General features: G+C 41.5%; 1 protein-coding gene across 1 annotated transcript in view; it reads left to right on the forward strand.

Annotated features, from left to right (window-relative positions):
* Positions 1-19,018, forward strand: part of ELAPOR2 (endosome-lysosome associated apoptosis and autophagy regulator family member 2) — a 100,207-nt gene that overhangs the window by 78,897 nt on the left and 2,292 nt on the right. Inside the window, exons 12-21 of the mRNA XM_062631899.1 lie at positions 837-939; positions 2,104-2,241; positions 2,514-2,777; positions 3,678-3,851; positions 5,282-5,471; positions 9,185-9,281; positions 10,482-10,583; positions 13,071-13,197; positions 13,845-14,023; positions 14,980-15,145. Coding sequence (XP_062487883.1) covers positions 837-939; positions 2,104-2,241; positions 2,514-2,777; positions 3,678-3,851; positions 5,282-5,471; positions 9,185-9,281; positions 10,482-10,583; positions 13,071-13,197; positions 13,845-14,023; positions 14,980-15,145 — 1,540 coding nt within the window. The remainder of the gene's footprint in view (positions 1-836; positions 940-2,103; positions 2,242-2,513; positions 2,778-3,677; positions 3,852-5,281; positions 5,472-9,184; positions 9,282-10,481; positions 10,584-13,070; positions 13,198-13,844; positions 14,024-14,979; positions 15,146-19,018) is intronic.

Consider the following 19,018-nt stretch of genomic DNA (forward strand, 5'->3'; position numbering starts at 1 on the left):
GTATGGCAAAATGAACCTCACCCTTCCTTTGCCGAATCTCAGCTGAGGGGGTTGTGACTTCTTACACTTAATGAGTAAACGCTGCTTTTTATGTTACAGTATGAACAAACTGCAGTTAAAATAAAAGAGAATTAAGAAACATATCTGCAGAGAAGCTCAGCATGTCTCAGTTTAGGTTTACTGTTTAGTGCTTTCAGGGAACCACCCTGAATACTTCTGGTTTGCATGAAACTCCTGGAAGTGTCTCCCACCAATGGAGAGTGGACAAGGGGGAATGGCTTTAAACTGACAGAAGGGAGATTCAGATGAAATATAGGGCAGAAGCTCTTCCCTGTGAGGGTGCTGAGGTGCTGGCACAGGGTGCCCAGAGAAGCTGTGGCTGCCCCATCCCTGGCAGTGCTCAAGGCCAGGTTGCACGGGGCTTGGAGCAACCTGCTCTAGTGGAAGGTGTCCCTGCCCATGGCAGAGAGTTGGAACTGGATGAGCTTTAAGGTCCCTTCCAACCTAAACCGTTCTGTGATTCCATGTTTCTATGAATTAAATGATGTAAATCCCTTAAATCATGTAATGCACTTAAGCAATAAGACGTTCTCCCAGTATGGTCAAATTTGGGTTTGGTTACATAGAGGGAACTGTACCATTAGGAATTCAGACACTTAAAAAATAACCCAGTGCAGAGTCACTGTGCAAAACTGCCCTCCGCAGTTCTGCAAGAGCAGGTTTTATGCGACAAGACTTTGATGGTTTCCTCACTGTACGAAAAGCAATTTGAAGGATTGACTGCAGCCTGTCTAGAGAGCACCTTGTAAATGCTTTGTTCCTTCTCTGTTAAACAGACCTCCAACATCAGTGACAGGAGCAACAGGGTCAGAACTAGGACGGATTACTTTCATTTTTGAGACCATCTGCTCAGCAGATTGTGTGCTGTACTTTATGGCGGTAAGTGAGAGCTCTCTCCATGACTGAGGACTGAGCCTGGTATTCCATGTCACTTTAATACCTCTACATAGGCGTGATTAGTTGTACTCAATTTATTATGATTAAGATAAAGCATGACATTAATTTAACATCTGTAGTGCCCTTGCAGGAAGGATTTAATGAGTGATCCAGTAAATTCCTCCACCATGTGAATTGTGAACCATTCCTGGTTATCTGTTTATCTTAAAAGAAATAATTGGACACCAAAGAGCCAAATTTTCCTCTTTTAAATCAACTGAAAGAATTCTCAGTGTCTCTTGTGCAGTCGAAATAGCTCTGGTAACAGAGTTGCAAGTCAAGATAAGGGGCAGAGGGATGCAAAACAGATAATTTGGATATTTAAACTTGATCCTGGGAGTGACTTCAGGTATCAGACAGGCAAAGTGCCATTGTTTTTACTTTCCTCATCTGCTAATTGAAAGTCCAACAGCTGAGGATGGTAACTGGATCTGCAGTGGCTCTCCTGCCCCTTCCATTGCAAAAAGAAGCTGGTCCTTTTTTGTATGGAGTGGTACTTCAAAGGAATCTGTTATTAACTTAAAGAGAATTGAGGAAATGAGGTAGCCTTTACTGCTAAAGTAAAGGAATCTCTTTTAAAGGAAAAACGTCTTTCACTGGAACATTTACCGCTGATGAAGAAATACAAACATAGATTGAACAGGTTTCTCTTGTGTAAATTTTGACACTGTCTTACTGCCTTCAGTTTTGTTTGACGGGAGATACCAACAAAGTGCGTATCAGAAGACAGCAGAAACTACATTTTTTCTTTGAATTTTGGCCTTCCCTGTCTGTGCTCTGGTACCCACAACTTTTATACAGAAATAGAATTTCAAATCTGAAAGAACCACTGTGCTGAATCTGTCCTCTTAACATTTATAACCTGCTATAGGACTTTGAACTTGACTGTAGTGTGAAGTGCAGCATCTTTTGGAAAAGACAACCATTCTCAATTGAAAAATCAGCAGTGGTGGAAAACAGAATAAATATGTTTTCTCTCCTTTATTAAATGTTAAATGTAATTGTAAAGTCCTTTAGATATATATTAATCTCTATATTATAAACCACTGGTGTTTATTGTTGTATGACCACACTTTTTTTTGGTTTAAATGTATGTCCATTTTATAGGATATTAATCGAAAAAATACCAATGTGGTGGAATCATGGGAAAGAAGTAAAGAGAAACAATCCTACACTCACATCATCTCCAAAAATGCTTCCTTCACGTTCACCTGGGCCTTTCAGAGAATAAACGAGGGCCAAGATGTAAGTGCTTCTTTATGTACAGGGCTTTTACAGCACAGCTTTCCTTGGACATTCACTGCCAGAGCTTTTGCCCTCCATTGAAGCTCACAGGCTTCTTGTAAGGGACAAGTGGCTGCCCTTGGGAGGCAGCTATGGATACACCATCCATGTTGAAAGACAGATGTATGCTTAGGTCAATCCCCGAATTGATGTGCTGGCGCACAGAGCTGTGGCTAGCGTCCAAATGCAATGGCATGATGACACCAGTCTGGTCTCCTTGGCTCTTGTTCCAGAGCAGACAGTTCATCAATGACATGGCAAAGATCTACTCCATCACAGTGACCAATGCAGTGGATGGAGTCGCCTCCTCTTGCCGGGCCTGTGCGCTGGGCTCTGAGCAGTCTGGTTCATCCTGTGTGCCCTGCCCGCCAGGACACTACATCGAGAAGGAGACCAGCCAGTGCAAGGAGTGTCCGGCCAACACCTTCCTGTCCATCCACCAGGTCTACGGCAGGGAGGCCTGCATCCCATGTGGGCCTGGCAGCAAGAGCACCAAGGTATGGAAACCAGGTGTCTCTGAGTGATGGACAGGCAGGGTTTATTGGGATATAACACGCAAAGAGCCAGTTTTAGTGCTGTGCTGCAGGTATGTGCCTTGCGAGCATTGGAGTATAATTATAAGCAATGATCCCACTCTTCCAAATATGTCTTTAGTCTAATTTCTGCTTCTAAATATGCAATAAGAAGATAAAATGACTACATCGCCTCAAAGCCTCTCATTTTAAGAAGCTGTACTGGGGACAGTGTAAGAACAGGGCAAACATACATTACTTCCCCCCAAAACTGTCCCAGATTCCCGCTGTTTTAAACTAAAGGAACTTCCTCAGCTGTATGATTTTTCTATGCTTTTAGAAACCTTTAACATGTTCTTCATATATGAAATTGCCTTTAAGTCTAGGTAAACATTTATTGTGAGCAGCATCCTTTGGCAAGAAGCTGCACAGAGACTTGAATAACTGCTTCAATTTGTTTGTATTCTGCCTATCTTCAGCTAGGTTCATATTCTGTCCCTGTTTCTTGATCTATTTCTTGTGTTTTCTTTTCAAGATGCAAGTGTAACTGAGGCTGTGTCCTGTTCTATCTACAGGGCTTTAATCTGGGACATTTGGAGTCTAAAAGTGTGCACAACAAGAAAAAGCAAGAAACTCTGCATTTTCTTGGTTAAGGCAGTGGAAAGCAGAAAGAACAGGCTTAGTCCTGATATATCATTGCAAGGGACTGAAACAGGAATGGGAATTCTCTCAAGGGAAAGGGGAATTACAGGAACAGGATGAAGTTCCCCTCCATCCTTAACAAGGAAAGCAGTCCTGTCTGCCCCTGCTTGCTTTAACTCGCAAGTGAATGCTTTGCTGCTGGTCCATAACTGCTTTTTAATGAATGCTTCTCCTTTTCTGAAGGACCACTCTGCCTGCTTCAGCGACTGCCTAATGTCGTACGTCAAGGATAATCAGAGCCTGAATTACAACTTCAGCAACCTCAGCCAGGTGGGCTCGTTGATGAGTGGACCCAGCTTCACCTCCCGAGGGACCAAGTTCTTCCACTTCTTTAACATCAGCCTGTGTGGTAATGAGGTGAGCTCAGCTGGTGTTGAGGGTTAACCAGTTTGCTGCCTATGCTGATGCTCTGTTGGATCACATTGAGACAGGACAAGGACTCCCCTATGGCTGAGCTGTCACTGACACTGTGCAAACACTTCCCTCTGGATCTTGCCTGGCAGTGCAAGAGGACTTTTGTGCAGCCAAGTGATTTTCCAGAACAGAAAGAAAAACCCTGTCACATCCCTACCTTTTCTTAGTTCTTGTGCTATTAAGTCACTTGGGTTACAACCCTGAGCTTTTTGTACTACCACCAACAACTCAAGTGAAGAGTCTGAATCTCTCAGTTTCCAACTTCTTTCCATGTTTCCCTTGTGACTTGGCTGAAGATGCTTCTGTTAGAGGAGCCCCTGGTCACCACTGTTCTCTTCCAGTGGCCGAGATGCCCATTGCTGACTTTGATTACAATCTTGCAAAATGCTGGAAAAATGTGTTTAGTCCATGAGCGCAAACAGTTTCTGCCCCAGAGTCAAGATTTTTCTGTCTGGGGCTTGGACTGTACCAGAGCACATTGTCACAAACATAAATTGAGGTTTCGAAGCAGTACAGTTGTATGTGTTGTCCCATGGAGGCCAGTGCATGTAGTTTACATTAATGTTCAGCCCTGTAAAGTTCTGAAGTCTCTTTCCCATGTACCAAAGGACTTGCCTGAGTTGAGGCAAATGAGTAGTCACATTTCTTTACAGTGTTCTGAATGCTTTTAGTCTTAAATGTGTGTTTAAGTGCTACCTGGGTTAGAGCTGCTGACAACTAGATCCACGAAAGTACAGATATGCTTACTACTCTGTGGATCTGGTCTTCATTTTCCCAAACTGCTACGATGGTTCTACAGTACTACCGATGATATGAGGCCGTGAGTCCTTGGCATTTTGTCAGGAGAACTTAATCTAGTGATTTGTCTTTCATTGCTCTTGCTTCAAGATTCTGGCACTGGTCTTGACATGTGACAATAATGCAGCCTTGAAGGCTATATATCTGTTTAGGGATTTCACACATTTGTGCTTTGAAACTATTTCATCTGGATTAAAACCCAAATAAAGAGGTGTTCTACAGTGTGTTATTTAAAGGCAAGGGAAATATGGTTTTCCTTTGCAAGCCATTTTATTATGCTCTGCAAATAAACACCATGCTGTCAAGATAAACAAAGAGTGCTTCATAGCAGAGGTTTCTGATAAGACACATACCTGAGGTGACACTGTGTTTCTGAGTCTGTACAAGGCATTAATCAGAGCTTTCACAATGGCACAATTTATTATTGCAATTTTTCCCTCTCATGTTAGAAACATCAAGTTGTTCCTAAGGTGCAGGAATGAAACTCATTCAGTTTGCAGTCAGGAAGTTTGCAGTCTCTCCCAAACTTTTTCATGTCTTACCAACAACCAACAGCTCCCCCATTTTTTCCGCAGGGGAAGAAGACGGCTATTTGCACTGACAATATCACAGACGTTACTCTGAAGGACATGGTTGCAGAATCAGAAGATTTTTCCAATTTTGTGGGAGCTTTTGTCTGTCAGTCCACCATCATCCCATCGGACAGCAAGGGTTTCCGAACAGCCCTGGCTCTGCAGTCCAACAGCCTTGCTGACCGGTTCTTAGGTACATGGTTTATGTTCTACTCATTGTTAATCATGGATGTGCATGCATGTATTTAGGGCTGCAGAGTAAATCCTTCTCGGCTCAGTCGTGCTGCATTACCTTAGGGGAAAAGTGAAGGGGCAGCCCAGGATTCAGTCCCACTTTGCTCCTCAATTGGATCTGAACTTTTGGATTGCATTTTGCTGCTGCTTCAGTTCAGCTGGTGGCTGAAGGAGAGGAGTAAGGGCTGCCCCATTCTTTGTTTTCCATGCCTGTATTACTCACTCTTCCCTGTGTTTGGTCTGGTGGGTCCCACAGTGCATAGAATTCCAGAACAAAAATCTGGAGAATGTAATTAAAAGATACTGGTTTTCTTTCATGTTTCCTACCCACCTCATGCAGGGCAGGATCAATCACAGTGGTAACCACATAAGACCAAGCATTTCTGTCGGTGCCAAGACCCCACTCAGGCAATTTCAGAAGGAGCTGGTGCTGGAACATAATTAGCAAAGAGGGCGGGGGCTTAGGGCAGCATGGGGCCATGCACATCATTAAGTCTTGCATTGCTCCAGCTCACAAGTTCCCAGAGTCTGAGGCCAGATTAGACAATTAAGTCATTTTGTCTGCTCACCTATCCATTACAGGCACTGAGTGTTTGTACTTTCTCCCTGGCACTGATCCCAGAAACTCATGTTTGACAAAAGTGTGTCTTTGGAAGAGCATTTTAAGACTGCCAGATATTAAAGCTTTGCCACAGTCATTGGTATTCTTTTCCACTCGTCAAACACCATCTCTGTATTTTGTTTTACAGTGGACTTGTTTCTTGTTTGAATTTGCCTGGCTTCAGTTTTCATCTCTTCCTTCTTGTTATTCTTTCTCCATTTCACACCCACATTTTCCTACTTAGGGAAAAATTTTGTGTACTAGAATCATCACACCCTCCCCAGTCTGCTCTTCTGATAAACTAAGTAGACCAAGTTCTTCTATGTCTCTTGCTATCATGTATTCCTCTCAAGCATCTGAGTAATTTTGGGGGCTTTTTCTGGAGCTTCTGTAACTTGCTGTTATATTTTAATGAAGCATGAGCATAAAATAGAATAGTATTCCAGTCTTTAATTCACTATAATGGTAGTAAAAATCACTTCCATATTTGTATTTACATGCAGGGGTAGCATCTCCAGAGTCATGGGATTTCATGGTGGCTTCTTGGCTCTGGTGTCTACTCTAGATCTTTTTTCAGTAACAGTTTCCAAGGGAAAATCTGTCTTCCTTAGGACTGGCCTTCATCCGTTGCTGTCCTGAAATACATTTGGTTGGATTAGGATCATCTTATCAAGTGAACCAAGTTGCTTTGTATTTTGTTCCTGTTCTCCTTATTCTTTGTCTCATCTACACACTTTACCAACTGCGATTATATAGTTACTTGCAGATCCGTGATGATAATCTTACATTTTGAGACTCCAATATCAATGCCTAGAGAAGCCTGGAGACACACTGTGTTTGATGACAATTTCCTATGGCCAGATAATTTTATAATTAGTTAAATAACCAAGTGTGCTTTTAATTGACATTACACTGCTAACTTTTTAATTAGAAACTCATGTGGTAATTAGTGAAATACTTGATAAATTTACATAGTTTTCTTTAGCAGCCAAATTCATCAGCACCCAAGGAATGCAATCAGATTTGCCCAAGAGCTGTTCTTCATAAATTCATGCTGACTGTCACCCATTATGTATCTATCATTAACTGAAGCCCACTTACCGTTACCATTAATTTGCCTCATCATGTTAGCCACATTGTAATTTGGCTCACCATATCCCCTCTCCATCTGTCTTCTGACATTTCACTATCATTAAAAGCTCTATCAAAGGTCATTTTTTAGGTATGGGTTTGGTGGTTCGTAAGCATACATACCAAGTAGATGCCATATCCTCTCCTGCTGCTGAGGGAATAAGATGTTCAGTCATTGTCTTGGAAAGCAAGGAGATAGTCCTATTTTTTTCCTAATACAGAGAAAAGCTGCCTTTTCTTTATCACAGTTGCTGCAGTTTAAAAAGGTTGAAATTTGCCTTTTCTATCCATCAGATGTACTTTCATTTCTAGTATTTGTAAAAAAGCTCCAAACTTATAATTTTTCTAATGCTGCCAAGCACAGGCTTTTCCCCAAAGTCTTTAGCATCCATTATCATTTTTCTGTCACTCATAACTTTAGATTTTATTTGATTCTCTATTCCCCCTCCATTAAGCTTGTGCCAGTGTTTTTATTTGAATTGCTCTTCTACCGCTGTTCTGATTCAAGGTGGACTCTCCATCAAAGCTATCGTCATTTTTGAGAGAGTCATTGTGGCTTCTTACCTATATCATTAATATCCTCTGAAGAATGACATTTTTTTTTCCCCACACTTGATTTTGCTTCTAGTGTTCTTATTTTTGAGAAGCTGCACTTTGAAACGCCATTTCTACATTACTGTATATTGGATGGGAATATACTCTCATTGCTTTTGTTGAATATAATAAGGTCCCTGGGAGCTATCATCTTCCAGTCTAGTGAGTAACTAATCTCTGTCTATTGTCTTGCAATCCAAATTTAAGTTTGATGTAATGCCTTTGATGGGAGGAAATCATAATCCTTGCTGACATCAGTGTATGTTTTCAGAGCAGAGGTCTCTCCACAATAACCTGAAGTCTTTCTGCACATGCTCCTGATGGTTGCTGCAACACAGGTCATTTTGTTCTGTCTGTTGATGTGATGCCCTATAGGCTTTTCTCACCTACAAGCCCTCCTGATCACAATCTATGTGCTTTCAAAATCCCTGACTTGTCCTACTGCAGGTACTACTGTCTACTGCAGAGTGTCACCTTTGTTATATACTATGTTCACCTAAAACGTTTATAACCAGACATAGATTTTCCATCTGTGTGAATTGTCCTTTCAAATTAACGCCGAAGTCAAGTCAAAGTCAAGTTGAAGTCCTAAGAATTCAACTAGGCTCTCTGAAATGTTGCAAGATCAAGCAGAAAACTTCTTTGCTTCAGTTTTTTCCCTCTTCCGACTACTTTTTGGTTGCTACCTCTTATTCTTGTCATTCTAGGAATTTTTCACCTCACTAGAAGGGTGCATCCTGTCCCATTTATACAGTTCCCTCTTCTGAAATGTTGCAGTACACCTCCAGTATTTTCTGTCTTCTTTGGTTCATGGAGTTGGAAGGATCTCTAAGAACTTTTGTTACTTGAATTTTCCTCTTTTTCAGCTCTTCTCCAAAATCCATGCAGATCTGTGTAATACGTGCTGTCCCACACACCAGCCTGTTCATTCCAAAAAGTGCCACCAGGGCTTGGCTATGACTCCATCATCTTTCTGAACCTTGTCATTGCATCATTCAGTTTTTCTCCCATAATACTGCAGATTGCTCAGGGTGTTACATCCTTTCCCAACATAAATTACTTTGATTCTGTAATATTCCATAATAAGTTTAAACTCATACAAAAGAATAAAACTTTTTTTACACCAGTATAGTTTTATTCTTCTTTTATTATGTCTATATAAGGAAATCAGAATGTATGAGACAAACTGCAAAGTTTAGTTCAAATAGAGAAAGCATAGAACGTCATTAATGCTGTTGAGACCCAAACCTTTTAGACTGAGAAAATACTTTATGTGAAACCCACAGGAATCTATTCTTAGCTTGTTCTTTTTGTTTTGGTTTGGTTTTCCCTTTCTCAAACTTCAGGAGCTACTGTTGAAACAATGCTGGAAAATATCAGCATCAAGACAGATATATTTCCTCCCTCTCCAAGCAAAATACCTGATGTGCATTTCTTTTACAAGTAGGTAAAAAATGCTGTTTATATCTTTCAAATATCTTCAGTTGTTTAAAGGAAACTGAGGGGAGATCTTTAATCCACCTTTAATCTTTATCACTTTAATCAGTATCGGGCTGATACCAATTGGCATGTTGAAGAACATCTTATGAAATCAGGAAACGCTCTTTACTCAAATCTAAATTACACTTAAATCTGTAGTGTTACGAGAGCTTTGGTTGATCCAGGTGCCACTTCCAGTGTCATGTTCCTTTCTGTAACTTATCATATGTGGCTTTGATAGGTTCACTTCCTGTTGCATATTTTCTTCCACATTCTTTTGTATTTACTTTGATATTACAAAAATGAGCTAAACAAGGTTTAAAACCTGCACAGTTACTAGTGTGCTTTTCCTATTCTTCATAAAAAAGAATACCTCAGCTTGGGTAAGAAATGAAAGATTACTTCAGTTAAGATGTCTACATGCTGGTGTCTTCATGTGAAATGTATTTCTAAACTTGGATTCTGGAGCCCATGGGGCTATTCAGGTTATCTTGAGGCATATACCTATATTTGTTCTACTGATTCTCTCTCTAGATTTAGTTGGCTTTAGTGGTAGATATTAATTGGCTATAGTACTTTGGATAGAAACACTTCATACATATGTATATACATATAAATACACATATACAGATACTTAAATTATGTGCCTGATTCTGCAAACTAAACCACACACCAGTAACCCTACTTTGTGTATATTATGAACTTAGCTTACAATGTCTATCATGTTGGAATAAGGTCTGTTTTTTGAATCCCGTTTGCCTTGTGCTGTTTCAGGACAGAGTGGTTTTCAGATCACTGGTAAGGAGAGAGCCATCATGAGCTCTCCAGCAGAATAACACACCAACTATTGCACTTGTGATTCTCCTTTTTAATCATTGTACTCTGTTTTGTGGGCAGATTTGTTCCTTGGCTCAGCAGAATTCAAACTAGCTATTGGAACAGAGCTGTTCCCTGAGTACTGAGAGCACTCTGAGATTTAAATGAGTTGGTGAAACCTATCCTGCTCCTTTGTTATTCCTTTTTTTAACTTCCAGCTGACAAAGGCAAAAATACTGTGATAAACAGTATTTCTTTAGTTTCGGTTATATGAATGGACAGAGACCTATGAAAGAGGTATTTACTATAGTGGAAATGCATTACATTTCTCCTCTTGTTTGACATTAGGTCTTCAACGGTGACAACCTCATGTGAAAATGGCCGTGCAACTGTTGTGACAATGAGATGCAACCTCAACAAACCAGACCAAGGGGAGCTTTCTGTGCCCAGGTATTTAAGTATTTTTATACGAGCAGTGCCAAAAAGCCTTTTCTCCTCAGATAATCTGCAAAACTCATGAGTAACTTTATACTTCATAGGAATGAGTAGCACTATGTCCCTCATCAGCCATGCAGGAGGTCTCACTTGTTTATGCTAGGTGAAAGACGTGTCCATCACCTCCCAGCAGACCAACTGCTCTGCATTGAGGCTGTGTGGTGAGAGAGGTTAGAGCTTAGGCAGGTTGTTCCAAGCTTAAAGCCAAAAGAAAATGTAGTGATGTTTTCTTGTCTTCCCTTCTCCTTTATTTCAGTTCCTGATTTTGAGCTTTGGTCTGCTGATTAGAGCTGCCTAGCTGCAGCTTTGAGAGGTGTTCTGCTTTCATCTGCAGCAGTGGCTGTGGACAAAGTGATTTTCTTTTTAACCTGTCATAGGAACTATGAAATCTGCTGTTGCAATGCTTATGTGAGCCCTAACTCTGTCTATTTCAAGTTCCATATGTCTTGTCTTTCCAGTTTGTGTCCTGGACTCCTTGTACCAGTTGTGTTTAAGTTGCCTGACCTTTTTTTCCCCTTCACTCTGATAAAAGGGGCTACAAAAATCTTCTGCAAACCTGAAAAGTTGAGAAAAAAAACAGTAAAAGAAGTAATTCTGTTTCTCTTTAGCAATATTGTGATTCTTCAGAAGCTCCCCTCAGCTCTGCTCACCCTCCTCTTTGACAGTCAAGGTGCATATTGGTCTGTCTGGATGTTACTATAAATCTGCTGATAACATTTGGAAAGGGGGATGAGCGAGAGTGCTAAGTCTTATTCCCAAAAGCTAAAAGTGTGAGAAGTGTGGGATCCTCTTTGATCCCTGTCTTGGGACAGGTGAACCATGCTCACCTGAATGAAGGCGAAGAGTCACCTACTTGTGATGGATGAGTGATTTAAGTTGCAGTACCTTTGGAGATGCTTACTTCAGTTTCTTAGGGACCTGAGACACTACACTACAAATTATGCTGGACAACAAGCCACTGTCTATTAGCTGCCATGTGAAAATCCTCCAGGTGTCCTTCTAGTGTTATAGGTGAAACACAGTATGAGCTGTGATAACGCACTGGTACTGAGGAAGATTAACCTACCTTGCTTTTACAAGTGTAGTCATGGGCAGAAGTGGCACACAGATGACATGATGTACTTTATCGCAGTTCTCATTGACTTCTCCCTTCCTAGCCCCCTTTGATTAGCTCAGCAGTCAGACAGCTACTTTCAAACAGTGAGGTATGTGATACATGTCAAATAGTACTGCCTGTAAATCCTTGATCCTCCAGACATAGTGTTTAGTATCACATGAAGTTATACTATAAGATGAAAGTAGTTGAGGGGAAGCGCCTGTCAGTGCTTTTATTGTGTACATTGAAAGACTCTTCCATAATCCAGAGAGGACAGTTGCCAGTTATTCAAATCAGGATAAGACAGAATGAGCTTTTAGGGCTGTGGATTTTTCAGTCATAGAATCCCAGACTGCTTTGGGTTGGAAAGGACCTTAAAGCTCATCCAGTTCCAACCCCTGCCATGGGCAGGGACACCTTCCACTAGAGCAGGTTGTTCCAAGCCCCGTCCAACTTGGCCTTGAACACTGCCAGGGATGGGGCAGCCACAGCTTCTCTGGGCACCCTGTGCCAGTGCCTCAGCACCCTCACAAGGAAGAACTTCTTCCTAATATCTCATCTAAATCTCCCCTCTTTCAGTTTGAAGCCATTCCTCAGTCCTTCCAATCAGGATAACAGATTTCCAGATGATATAGAAAAATCCATTTTTCTGTATGAATACGTTCCACATTTACATGACCTAGATTCTTGCATGGACTTCTGGGCAATGCTGCTGCTAGACTGATGAAATTGTCAGTAACAAAAACTGCATGAATGTCCTGCCATTGCCAGTTCAACTTTCTTCTGCAGGCTGAATACAAAATAGGGTCATTAGTCTTCTTTAGACTGGAGAAGCTGTTATCTCTTCATTAACTGGTGAACATCCTTCCAGTAATTAACCATGACAGGACAAGTCCATTCCATATGGATGAAATCACCCAGACATCATTAGAACAGCAACAGGAACCAGGCAGCAGCATTCGTATTGAACAGTCACCCAGTGCAGGAGAACAACAACAGAGGCACGTGCCAGGCTAGCCTGTGCTGGTGGAATGCTGGAATACTTCTGCTGGTCTCCAAGGCTTGTTTCTTTCTCTTCTCTTCATCGCAGGTGTGTGAGTAGCACTTGCTGCCAGGAACTGAGCTGTTATTTTAGACCTTTGACAGCTGAACATCTGTTTTCACTTGAGAAAGCATTTTATAAACTGGGAAAAATAATTTCACCATTTTTTTCTATCTGCTGACTTGATAGATGTTTACCCATTTGTTGTATTTAGTATTAACAGCCTTCAGCAGTAGAATGTGGAGTGAGGATGCAAGCCCCAGAGTGTTTCATAAGTGTTAACTAAGCTTTGCTCTCCTCCTAGCTCATGCCCTGCGGGCACCTGTGATGGATGCACTTTCTACTTCATATGGGAAAGTGCAGAAGCTTGCCCTCTCTGCACGGAGCAAGACTACCATGAGATTGAGGGAGCCTGCAAGAAAGGACTTCAGGTACAGGGCCCATGTCTCTAAGTCAGATGGGTTCCTTTGGGTATAACTTGGACTCTTGAAGTTTGATATGCAAATCTATATGAAAGTGCAGGTAGAGTTGGGAAATTTCAGTGCAGGCTCTGAGCTGGCTGGGTGCAAGTCTTATTGCTGTGTTGAGACACAGGGATATTTGTGCCAATGGCATTGTGTATTCTACAGCAGAGCTGACTTGTGCTGACCAGGTATGTGAGCAGGAATGTGGACTCTGTATGCATGCAGGCAAGTTATTTGTGAAGGATGGAGTACCCAAAGGACTTCAGTCCTCTTCTCTAGACAAAGTTCTTTCACAGGTTCAGAACTGTCCCGTTGATCAACAGCTCCAGTGTGGGCACAAGGGCACAACACATTCACAGTCACTGTCTAACCCATATTGTGCCCGGTGAAGAGCGATATGGAAGAGGAAATCCTTTGGCTATGCCTGAACCTGCAGGCACAAGCAAGGGGACAATTGAGTACACAATATGACTCCACTTAGAGTCTGAAAATCTGAGGTAGTTGTTGAAAAGATGTCTAACCTTTCTACTTCAAAACACCTTGTTTTCTTCAGCTCTAAATAGTTCTGCCTTTTTCTACAAGTAGCTCACATTTTGGTGTTTTCTGTTTGAAAGGAAACCTTGTATGTATGGAATGAGCCAAAGCACTGCATTAAAGGAGTTCCCTTGCCAGAAAAAAGGACAAGCACTTGTGAAACAGTGGATTTTTGGCTGAAAGTTGGAGCCGGTGTTGGTGCTTTCACAGCCGTTCTGCTCATAGCCTTGACCTGCTATTTTTGGAAGAAGAACCAAAAGTACGTGCTGCAAATTATGTTCCATACAAAAGTAAATTAAAAGCTTGATGTAGTGAACATCAAGAAATGAAGACATTTCATGAGTTTGACCTTATAACAATGTTGGTGAGAAATGCCAATATTTGGTGTGTTTATCCAATAGTGGTTATGAGAAACACTGGTCAGGAAAATATTAGGAAGTCCACAGTAATTTGTTAGGCATTTCTGTCTTTTTAACCCCTGAGAATTTAAAGTTGCTTATAGGTCCCGAAGCAGCAAAGCTTTCTCAAAATCTGAAGACCAAAAGGGTATCTCTTCAGTTTAATTAATTCCTTTTCAACTGGGTTAAAATAAGGTTCTTGACTGTATATTGCTTAGGTCTGTTTTGGCAGGATGCATCTGGTACACACCCAAAAGATTCCTGCTTCTCAGACTGAATGTACTCCCCATCCCCATTGTCCTCTGCTTCCCATATCTCATGTCATAAGCTACTAAAACGTGATTCCACCGCCATCAGATTTCATTGCCCTTTAGCACCACCAGCTTCACCAAACCCAGACTCCAGTATCATAGCCCCAACACCTTGCTGCTTCCTATCACACTGTTACGCATCTCTCCTCTCCCATATAGCCTTCTTGGAAAGGAGTGTGATGTAGATTCTGAAGTCAGACCTGCTATTGCCTCAAAAAGCAGTCAGGTCACATTTCTTCATGCAGGAAAACCTTTAGACCTACTCGTGGTCTCTTGGGAAAACATGGCTTTTTCATAAGGATATAGGACTAATGTGGAGAGCAGGAGCTTGATGTATGGTTAATACTATTTTGGTTACATGTTTGTAATGATTGAAAAGTAAGTAATTTCCAATAAATACATCTGAAGTAACTACATGGAAGGACTGCAGATAATCTGAATTATGAAATCATTGTACATGGGACATTTGTAAAAAAATCTGTGCCTGTCTGGCTTTATGTCTTCAGGCTGGAGTATAAATATTCAAAATTAGTGATGACAGCGAACTCAAAAGAGTGTGAGCTGCCAGCTGCTGACAGCTGTGCTATAATGGAAGGAGAAGATAATGAAGAAGAAATAGTATATTCAAATAAGCAGTCACTGCTGGGGAAGCTCAAGTCCCTGGCAACAAAGGTGAGTAGTAATTACTACCATTAATACTAAAAATAATTATTACCTTTATTTATGACTGGATGCAATGAGGCTGTGATGCTAATTTGCACACTGCTTTGTGCAGACTCCTACACCCAGTCCATACTCAATCTGCTGAAATCCACTGTATATTGCAGGGTATTGAGTAAATGCTCCCTCTTCTGCAGAGAGATTTTTGTAGCATTCCTTCTTCTTTGGGTGATGCCTAAAAAGAGCAGTTAATGGTGGTGTGGACCTCTCTGCCTGGATTTGTACCAGCCACCTCCATTACTGAGGCAAACACAGCTATTATAGAAAAGTAACACTGGGAACTTAGCCACCAGCCAGCTTCTTGCAGCTCACCTGGGCTGGCTTCATGGCTAACTTGAGAACCATAATCCAGAATACTGTAGGATTCTACTGTTCGGAATACTATAGGATGAAGAGGAGGCATTGGCCACAGCCTGTTACCCAGTACAGCCAACTTCCCATTGCTGTACTATAAACTTCCCATTTCACTGGGGAGCAACAGCAAAAAGCATTTTGTCTTGCAGCACATGAGATGTGGGTTGTTGCATGTCTGAATTCGTAGCACAAAGGTCTTTGGTGTCCTTTGAGAACATTTTGGAGAGGAACAACAAAGGACCATTGTGATACATCCCATAAGCACTTTGGAATTTATTCCAAATGCCTTGCGGTATGGGAAAGGTAGTGTTGTCTTTAATAGTGCAGCAGGGGGATCTATTATGATCAGGATAAAGTTGGATAACATTTTGCCTTTCAGTTTTGCTGAAATGAGTTGTTTCATAACGGAAGGTTTCTTAAAAGATTATGATAAAGGTTTATTTTAAAAAGTCACTTTCTTGTTTCTTCTCCAAATAATATTTCAGAATGTTCAATTTTGAGATTTTTTTCTTCTATTCATTTTTTTTTTACCTTTCTGTGATTGAGTGCAACGTAATTAAGCCCTTTGTGCCTCCCTTTTTTTTCTTTTCCCCCTATTTTTTCTCTTCTCTTTGGAGAAGTTGCCATTACACAGCTAATATGTGGAACTTTCCCTTGACCCCAGCCTGACTATTTGTCATGCAAAAATCAATATTGTTCCCTTTGGAAAGGGGAAGAAATTGAATATTCATTCCTAATTCAATACTGAGAATATAAAAAATGTAAATAAAAACAAATCACATCAGATTTTGTGGTGGTGTTGCAAAAAGTGGAGGTTGATTCCATTTGGAATCCTACAGGGACTGACTTTGAAACACTGATGATGTGTTTTTGACTGTGAAATGGCTTGGCTGGCTGTGGCTGAGTGTAATGACCAGCGCTGCTAGAGAAGGTCATGTTTTGCTGTACACCTGATAAGTGTAAAACCTTTGCTGACTCCATGTGCATGACCAACCGTGGGCTCCTTCCTGATTATAAGTATAGAGATGAAAGCATAGGAGAGTGTTGGAGTGAGCCCAGAGGAGGATACAAAGATGCTCTGAGGGCTGGAGCACCTCTGCTCTGGAGCCCGGCTGAGAGAGCTGGGTTGGTTCAGCCTGGAGAAGGCTCCTTAAAGGGAGACCTTAGAGCAGCTCCAGTGCCTAAAGGGGCTACAAGAAAGCTGGACAGGGGCTTTGGAGAAGGGTATGTAGCAACAGGACAAGGGGAATGGCTTTAACCTGCCAGAGGGGAGACTGAGATGAGCTCTTAGGCAGAAGTTCTTCCCTGTGAGGGTGCTGAGGCGCTGGCACAGGGTGCCCAGAGAAGCTGTGGCTGCCCCATCCCTGGCAGTGTTCAAGGCCAGGTTGGACAGGGCTTGGAGCAACCTGCTCTAGTGGAAGGTGTCCCTGCCCATGGCAGAGGGTGGAACTGGATGATCTTTAAGGTCCCTTCCAATTCAAAGCAGTGATTCTCTAAGTGGGTTTTGATTGTTGGTTTGTTTGTTTGTTTTGGTGTGTGTGTATAGTTTTATTGTTTTGTGTTGGTTTCCCTCTTTAAGCTTTAGTGCTTTAGCTTTCAGACCACTTGAATGCCTATTTGGAGTCAAAAAGAGCATTTTAACATTCCTATATCCATTTTTCAGGCTCCCTGAGTATTCTCCCCTCTTTAAACAAGCCTGTCAGATGTTTCTAAGCTGACTCCTTTTTTCCTGCTAGACAATCATAGCTGTCAAACTCAGCTTCCAGTACCTCATTAGCTTACTGAGCTCTGTGTCCTGTATTCCTCCAGATAACTCTAATGTTATATATATTTCTCCAAAACAAATGCTATAAGCATCACTTTTAATTTATGCAAAAAAATGAGGAAATTCATCTCTTGCTGCATATGCATGTAAAATAAGGAAAAAATATACAGAGGAAAACAAGGGAGAAAAAGAAGAGAAACATAAACTGAGAGATAAAGAAAAGTTTGAAGTATTCTAGCTATATGTTCAAGCTTCAGGCAATGGCATTTCTCTGAAGCAAAATGTCTCATGAAGCTATTAGTGGGTTTGGGTACCCTGGGAATTTAGGGCTTGGGCTGTAATATGGAAAGCAATTACTCTTTTTTTTAATGAGAATGTAGAAGTTAAAGAATTACGAAACTGCTTCAGATTGAGGTTGTTCTGGTTCCATCTGTTGTCTACAGCATAACAATACCAGGTCCTTTGGAACAAAAAATTCCTACTTTTCTGCAGGATAGCATTAGGACATTTTTCTTCCCTGCTCTTTCTCATGTCTGTGCTAGGCTATCCTGATCTAAGTGAGATGGCTTTAAACAAGAGATCATGAGATTAGTTTAACATAGTTTCCAAACTGTTTGTGTATATCAACAGGTATGAAAGGTACATGAAGCAAGAACCAGCATTTTCTAGTGAGTGGTTTTATTAGGGCTCCTTCATTTTTTGCTTTTACATAGACCATTGGGTTATTCACATGCAGTAACCTGTACGTCCACACTTCTCACCCTGAGGCCTGGTGGCAAGATGTCCTAGGCTGTCACCCTGCAGATGAAAAGAAAAACAGATGAAAGAAAACTCGAGCCCTGATTTTTAAGAAGTCAGAGGATTTGTAGAGTCTTTTTGTCCTGTGGATTTCCCAGAGAAGTTGTGATGGTGTCGTGGTTTAAGACCAGTCAGCAACAAGAACCACTCAGCCTCTTGCTCACCCCCCCCCTCCCCGCTTCCTCGCCCCGCTCCCAGAGGGATGGGGAGGAGAACAGAAAGAATGTAACTCCCACGGGTTGAGATAAGAACAGTCCAGTAACTAAGGTATAACACAAATCACTGCTGCTACCACCAATGGTAATAATGATAAGAGAAATAACAAGGGAAGAGAATACAGCATCTCATCACCAGCTGACCGATACCCAGCCCGACTGAGCAGTGATCTAGCCCTTCCGGGTCACTGCCCCCAGTTTATACACTGGGCATGACGTGCTGTGGCATGGAATACCTCTTTGGCTAGTTTGGGTGAGGTGTCCTGTCTCTGCTTCATCCCAGCTTCCCCTCCTCCCTGGCAGTGCATGAGACTCAAAAAGTCCTTGGTCAGAGTAAACATTACTGAACAGCAACTAAAAACATCGGTGTTATCAGCACTGTTCCCAGTCTGAAAGTCAAGAACACAGCACTGCACCAGCTACTAAGAAGGAGAAAAATGACTGCTACTGCTGAACCCAGGACAGATGGGAATCCGGGAATCCGGGAGTGAGGCAGTGGTGTTCACATTCGCCGACTTTCCCTCAAATATTATATTTATTATAGGAAACACTTTAACACCTTAAATGATAACCATAGATATGATTACCTTGCAATTGCCTACCTCTGTCTACCTGTCTTATACTAAGAGTATGAAATGCAAACTTGCCCTGTACTCTCTCAAGTAAGTACTATGAATACTATATATGGCACGT

The sequence above is a fragment of the Pezoporus occidentalis genome, unplaced genomic scaffold (genome assembly GCF_034315485.1).
Source record: "Pezoporus occidentalis ecotype Australia unplaced genomic scaffold, CSIRO_AGI_Poc_V1 ctg38, whole genome shotgun sequence".
NCBI lineage: Eukaryota > Metazoa > Chordata > Aves > Psittaciformes > Psittacidae > Pezoporus > Pezoporus occidentalis.